Raw genomic sequence first — 7,089 nt, forward strand, 5'->3', positions numbered from 1 at the left:
ATGGTGGTCTACAGTGCTGGGTCTCCTTCTGGCTCTTGTTATGGTATATATATCATGGTGGTCTACAGTGCTGGGTCTCCTTCTGGCTCTTGTTATGGTATATATATCATGGTGGTCTACAGTGCTCGGTCTCCTTCTGGCTCTTGTTATGGTATATATATCATGGTGGTCTACAGTGCTGGGTCTCCTTCTGGCTCTTGTTATGGTATATATATCATGGTGGTCTACAGTGCTTGGTCTCCTTCTGGCTCTTGTTATGGTATATATATCATGGTGGTCTACAGTGCTGGGTCTCCTTCTGGCTCTTGTTATGGTATATATATCATGGTGGTCTACAGTGCTCGGTCTCCTTCTGGCTCTTGTTATGGTATATATATCATGGTGGTCTACAGTGCTGGGTCTCCTTCTGGCTCTTGTTATGGTATATATATCATGGTGGTCTACAGTGCTTGGTCTCCTTCTGGCTCTTGTTATGGTATATATATCATGGTGGTCTACAGTGCTGGGTCTCCTTCTGGCTCTTGTTATGGTATATATATCATGGTGGTCTACAGTGCTGGGTCTCCTTCTGGCTCTTGTTATGGTATATATATCATGGTGGTCTGGCTCTTATGGTATTTGTGGGAGAGTACAGCGTGTAGACTTGGTCTTGGTGTAACCATCTCCTCACTTGTTCTCCGGACAGGACATCAGGAACACAGTGGGCAATATTCCTATGGAATGGTACAAGGATTTTCCTCACATAGGGTACGACCTGGATGGGAAGAAGATTTTTAAACCATTGAGGAATAAGGACCAGTTGGAGGAATTTCTGGATAAAATGGAGAATCCGGATTACTGGTGAGTGTGTGAGCTGTGATTCCTACTGCTGGTAGACCCTACAATCGGAGAGGTCGGAGTAGAGAGAGATGCCGGGCTGGAATGATCGGTCATAGAATCTCGGCTAATGTGCATCCATTTACAGGCGAACTGTCCATGATAAGAAAACCGGTCGGGACATAAAACTGACCGATGAGCAGGTGGATCTGGTTGACCGTCTACAACGAGGACAGTTTGGAGATGTGAATTTCGACCCGTACCAGGTAAGTTGAATTATGTCTCCCTGTGAAAATGTCTCCTTTAGTCACAGCAGTTCCCGTCTTCACTTTCCCAGCAGTGGGCAGAGCTGAACCTGATCAATATTTGCTTTAATTTTTGTTTTATTTTTGTTTTATTTTTTTTTTAGCCTTCAGTGGATTTCTTTACCCATGAGACCATGATTCATCCAGTCACCAATCGACCAGCAGACAAGAAGAGCTTCATTCCATCCCTTATTGAAAAAGAGAAGGTAATGTGGCCCCTTGTGTCATCTCGGTGGTCTAATGCCCCTGTGCCCCTCCCATTGTGGACAATATCTATCCATGTGTCCTGCCGTTAGGTTTCTAAGCTGGTTCACGCCATTAAGATGGGCTGGATACGACCCCGGAAGCCTCGAGATGACGCCCCAAGTTACTATGACCTGTGGGCCCAAGAGGATCCTAACGCCATACTGGGAAGGCACAAAATGCACGTTCCAGCTCCGAAACTGCCACTCCCGGGACATGAAGAATCTTACAACCCACCGCCGGAGTACCTGATGACCGAAGAAGAGGTATGAGGTGACAGCTATGGAGGTAGATGCCAGTCACGCTCTTCATAGTGTCCTACATACTACAAACTGAGACTTCTTTATGCCTATCCATCCCCCCTAGAAACTGGCTTGGGAGCAGCAGGACCCTGAAGACCGTAAGTTATCGTTCCTCCCCAAGCAGCACAGTTCCCTGCGAGCCGTTCCTGCTTACTCCCGCTTTATTCATGAGAGGTTTGAACGCTGCCTGGACTTGTACTTGTGTCCCCGCCAGAGAAAGATGAGGGTGAGTGGCCATCAGACCCCAGAGCCACACTTACAGCAATGTCAGGCTCTCATCTATGTTCTTGTATTAACCAGGTCAATGTAGATCCTGAGGATCTGATCCCCAAACTACCCAAACCTCGAGACCTGCAGCCGTTTCCCACCACACAGTCCATGGTGAGTCCTCTGTTACTCTTGTTCTTCTCGTTCTGGTACATGTTGAGTCCTCCTTCTCCCTATGGCGTGTTCCCTGCCTCCTCCCCGCTCCTTATGGCGTGTTCCCTGCCTCCTCCCCGCTCCTTATGGCGTGTTCCCTGCCTCCTCCGCGCTCCCTATGGCGTGTTCCCTGCCTCCTCCGCGCTCCCTATGGCGTGTTCCCTGCCTCCTCCCGCTCTCTTAGACGCGTTCCCTGCCTCCTCCCGCTCCCTTAGACGCGTTCCCTGCCTCCTCCCGCTCCCTTAGACGCGTTCCCTGCCTCCTCCCCGCTCCTTATGGCGCGTTCCCTGCCTCCTCGCGCTCCATTAGCATGTTCCCGGCCTCCTCCCGCTCCCTGTGGCTTGTTCCCTGCCTCCTCCCCGCTCCTTATGGCGCGTTCCCTGCCTCCTCCCGCTCCCTTAGCATGTTCCCTGCCTCCTCCCCGCTCCTTATGGCGTGTTCCCTGCCTCCTCCGCGCTCCTTATGGCGTGTTCCCTGCCTCCTCCCGCTCCCTATGGCGTGTTCCCTGCCTCCTCCCGCTCCCTTAGACGCGTTCCCTGCCTCCTCCCGCTCCCTGTGACGCGTTCCCGGCCTCCTCCCGCTCCCTGTGGCTTGTTCCCTGCCTCCTCCCCGCTCCTTATGGCGTGTTCCCTGCCTCCTCCCGCTCCCTATGGCGTGTTCCCTGCCTCCTCCCGCTCCCTTAGACGCGTTCCCTGCCTCCTCCCGCTCCCTGTGACGCGTTCCCGGCCTCCTCCCGCTCCCTGTGGCTTGTTCCCTGCCTCCTCCCCGCTCCTTATGGCGTGTTCCCTGCCTCCTCCCCGCTCCCTTAGCATGTTCCCTGCCTCCTCCCGCTCCCTGTGGCGCGTTCCCTGGCCTCCTCCCGCTCCCTGTGGCGTGTTCCCTGCCTCCTCCCGCTCCCTATGGCGTGTTCCCTGCCTCCTCCCGCTCCCTATGGCGTGTTCCCTGCCTCCTCCCGCTCCCTATGGCGTGTTCCCTGCCTCCTCCCGCTCCCTTAGACGCGTTCCCTGCCTCCTCCCGCTCCCTGTGACGCGTTCCCGGCCTCCTCCCGCTCCCTGTGGCTTGTTCCCTGCCTCCTCCCCGCTCCTTATGGTGTGTTCCCTGCCTCCTCCCCGCTCCCTTAGCATGTTCCCTGCCTCCTCCCGCTCCCTGTGACGCGTTCCCGGCCTCCTCCCGCTCCCTGTGGCTTGTTCCCTGCCTCCTCCCCGCTCCTTATGGTGTGTTCCCTGCCTCCTCCCCGCTCCCTTAGCATGTTCCCTGCCTCCTCCCGCTCCCTGTGGCGCGTTCCCTGGCCTCCTCCCGCTCCCTGCTTCCAGTCCCTATGATTCTCATCCTTGTTTCGTCAGGTTTATCGTGGGCACACGGACCTTGTGCGCTGCATCAGTGTTTCTCCTTCTGGTCAGTGGATTGTCTCAGGTGCGTAGAGCTCAGTATCTCACCAATCCCTGATGTTTTGGCATTAACCGCAGCCGACTAGAGACGGCACATGAACGGCTTATTCTTGTGAATAGCAGGGATCACCCTCTGTACAGCGGACCTCCCCAAAGACCATTCTTCTTTCCCCTTAGGCTCGGATGACTCCACATTCAGGTTCTGGGAAGTTTGTTCCGGTCGTTGTATGAAAACTGTTCATGTGGACGGGGCCATCAAAAGTGTGAGCTGGAACCCGAACCCGTCGATGGTGCTGGTGGCTGCTTGTGTGTGAGTATGTGCGGAGCCTCCACCACAGGAGGTCATACAGGTCACCTTATACCCAAGACTGCCTCATGCTGAAGCTTCAGTTCTTTGTCTCTTACTCCAGAGCTGTACTCACTATTCCGCTGCTTCTGATTATTAATAAAATCGCTCAGTAAGCAGTGACTCTCCCGCTGATGGAGATGATGGTGGACATTGACGTTACAGATTCGGCTTCAGACCGGTCTGACTGATGTCTTAGTGCTCTTATATTATCAATCACACGCTGATTGTTTCCTTAAGGGAGCGCTCCGTCATCATCCTGAACCCTGGCCTTGGAGACCGCCTTCTTTGCAGTTCCACAGATCAACATTTGGATGCGTACGAGGCACCGGAGGAGCAGAAGCAGCAGCCGGTGACCTGGGTGGCAGCAGAGGGGGCAGATTACGAGCAGGGAGTGCGGCTCCGGATCCACCATGAGAAGGTAGAAGTCTTCCCAGCGGGCGGATGTGCAGCCGCTGCCGTTCCCTTCGTTCACTGTTTGTCTCTCACCACAGGCTGTAAAGCAGGTGACGTGGCACGGTCGTGGGGACTATTTTGCAGTGGTTCTCCCTGATAATGGAAACGCTCAGGTTCTGATCCATCAACTTAACCGCAGGCGCAGCCAAAACCCATTCCGCAAAAACAAAGGTCAGGTCCAGCGGGTCCAGTTCCACCCCACTCGACCGTTTTTCTTTGTGGCCACACAGCGATACATTAGGGTATATAATCTGCTGAAACAGGAGCTGACCAAGAAGCTGCTCGCAAACTGCAAGTGGATCTCCAGCATCGCCATACACCCTGCAGGTAAGCGGGGAGGAGGATGGGGAACGGTCCTTGTGCCTAGTACTATAGCACAGGCCCGAGGGGGTGGAGCACAACATCTAGTGCATGTCCAAGGGGGTGGAGCACAACATGTAGTGCAGGCCCGAGGGGGTGGAGCACAACATCTAGTGCATGTCCAAGGGGGTGGAGCACAAAATCTAGTGCATGCCTGAAGGGGTGGAGCACAACATCTAGCGCAGGCCCAAGAGGGTGGAGCACAACATTTAGTGCAGGCTCGAGAGGGCGTGGAGGGCGACTTCTAATGTAGGCCTGAGGGGGTGGAGCACAACCTCTAGTGCAGGCCTGAGAGGTTGGAGCACAACCTCTAGTGCAGGCCCGAGGGGGTAGAGCGCAACGTCTAGTGCAGGCCCGAGGGGGTGGAGCGCAACGTCTAGTGCAGGCCCAAGGGGGTAGAGCGCAACGTCTAGTGCAGGCCCGAGGAGGTGGAGCGCAACGTCTAGTGCAGGCCCGAGGGGGTGGAGCGCAATGTCTAGTGCAGGCCCCAGGGGGTAGAGCGCAACGTCTAGTGCAGGCCCAAAGGGGGTGGAGCGCAATGTCTAGTGCAGGGGGTGGAGCGCAACGTCTAGTGCAGGCCCCAGAGGGTGGAGCGCAACGTCTAGTGCAGGCCCCAGGGGGTGGAGCATGACCTCTAGTGCCTCCTTAGATACGAGGCATCACACTGCACCCCTTTTCATTGGTGTATTCTTTAGTACGTAAGATATATGGGGTCCCACCACTTTAGAGCAGGGGTCCTGTATCCACCAGCTGCCATTTTGCCCTATTTTATAATATGGAGCGTGCAGGGTAATCTCCAGGGCGTTAGTCACACTAAGTCATGTCCTTTCCCAGGTGACAATCTGATCTATGGGAGTTACGACTCTAAGCTGGCCTGGTTCGATATGGATCTCTCCACAAAGCCTTACAAGGTCCTCCGGTAGGTGTTGTCGGGGTCTCTGGTGGGGGTGTTCATAATGTGGAGCTGCTGGTGAACCTTTTTCTTCTCTCTCCCCCCCCCCCCCCCCCCCCCCCCCCCCCCCCCCCCCCCCCCCCCCCCCCCCCAGACATCATAAGAAGGCGCTGAGGGCCGTGTCCTTCCACAGACAGTACCCGCTCTTTGCCTCTGGATCTGATGACGGCAGTGTCATTGTGTGTCATGGCATGGTCTACAAGTAAGTGTCACTCCTCGTCTTGTGTGTGGACGTGGTGTCGGTGGAGTCTCTGATGTGCTGTCGTCCTTTTCTTGCAGTGACCTCCTGCAGAATCCTCTCATTGTGCCTGTGAAAGTCCTGCGAGGACACCAGATCACCCGGGACCTGGGCGTCTTGGATGTCGTCTTCCACCCCACACAGCCTTGGGTCTTCTCTTCTGGAGCCGACTCTACTATACGACTGTTCACCTAACCAGAGACTGACCGACCTGTCAGAAGACCACAGAGAGAGAAGATTGGTGGAAGCAAGAAGGTGGCCGAGTGCTGCTCCTGATGTAAAGGCGTCATCCCTCCTGTATATACCCACCTGTACGTCCACATTAGCCCACAGGGCATGTTTTATAATAAAACGTATGGCTCCATGTTACCAACGGGACGCGCGTCTCCTGAGGGGTGATGGTTACTGTCTGCAGCAGCGCTCAGTGCTCCTGGGTGTGTGGGTGCCGGATGTGGCGCTCAGTGCTCCTGGGTGTGTGGGTGCCGGATGTGGCGCTCAGTGCTCCTGGGTGTGTGGGTGCCGGATGTGGCGCTCAGTGCTCCTGGGTGTGTGGGTGCCGGATGTGGCGCTCAGTGCTCCTGGGTGTGTGGGTGCCGGATGTGGCGCTCAGTGCTCCTGGGTGTGTGGGTGCCGGATGTGGCGCTCAGTGCTCCTGGGTGTGTGGGTGCCGGATGTGGCGCTCAGTGCTCCTGGGTGTGTGGGTGCCGGATGTGGCGCTCAGTGCTCCTGGGGGTGTGGGTGCCGGATGTGGCGCTCAGTGCTCCTGGGGGTGTGGGTGCCGGATGTGGCGCTCAGTGCTCCTGGGGGTGTGGGTGCCGGATGTGGCGCTCAGTGCTCCTGGGGGTGTGGGTGCCGGATGTGGCGCTCAGTGCTCCTGGGTGTGTGGGTGCAGCACCTGCTGATCGGACCCCAGGACAGAACCTGGATTGAAAGCAGCTATCTGACGGGATAAGTGGTTGGGGGGGGGGGGGGGCGCAGATTGTGGGTACAGAGTCACTTTAAGTCTTTTGGTGTGTGTGTGTGTGGGGGGGGGCTATACTGATTGTAATATGGCAGCGCCGCTCACACACACAACTTCTGATGTTGCTGCCCATGGTGAGACTAACAATTCCTTCCATACTTATTATTAGAGATGAGCGAACCGGGTTTGGGTTCGAGTCCATCCGAATCCGATCGATTAGCGGTGGCTGCTGAAGTTGGATAAAGCTCTAAGGTTGTCTGGAAAACATGGATATAGTCATTGGCTGTATCCATGTTTTCCAC

The 7,089-nt window shown here is 55.7% G+C and overlaps 1 protein-coding gene across 2 annotated transcripts in view; it reads left to right on the forward strand.

The window, feature by feature from the left end:
• BOP1 (BOP1 ribosomal biogenesis factor) overlaps positions 1-6,204 on the forward strand; it is a 54,712-nt gene extending 48,508 nt beyond the window's left edge. For both annotated transcript variants that reach the window (XM_069956853.1, XM_069956854.1), the window contains exons 4-16: positions 686-840; positions 965-1,082; positions 1,226-1,327; positions 1,418-1,630; positions 1,731-1,892; positions 1,967-2,047; positions 3,430-3,499; positions 3,652-3,784; positions 4,061-4,241; positions 4,315-4,603; positions 5,471-5,555; positions 5,683-5,790; positions 5,868-6,204. In XM_069956853.1, the coding sequence (XP_069812954.1) occupies positions 686-840; positions 965-1,082; positions 1,226-1,327; positions 1,418-1,630; positions 1,731-1,892; positions 1,967-2,047; positions 3,430-3,499; positions 3,652-3,784; positions 4,061-4,241; positions 4,315-4,603; positions 5,471-5,555; positions 5,683-5,790; positions 5,868-6,021 (1,851 nt within the window). In that variant the 3' untranslated portion in view covers positions 6,022-6,204. The remainder of the gene's footprint in view (positions 1-685; positions 841-964; positions 1,083-1,225; positions 1,328-1,417; positions 1,631-1,730; positions 1,893-1,966; positions 2,048-3,429; positions 3,500-3,651; positions 3,785-4,060; positions 4,242-4,314; positions 4,604-5,470; positions 5,556-5,682; positions 5,791-5,867) is intronic.
• Positions 6,205-7,089: the final 885 nt, after the last annotated feature.

The sequence above is a fragment of the Dendropsophus ebraccatus genome, chromosome 2 (assembly GCF_027789765.1).
Source record: "Dendropsophus ebraccatus isolate aDenEbr1 chromosome 2, aDenEbr1.pat, whole genome shotgun sequence".
In the NCBI taxonomy this organism is placed as follows: Eukaryota; Metazoa; Chordata; class Amphibia; order Anura; family Hylidae; genus Dendropsophus; species Dendropsophus ebraccatus.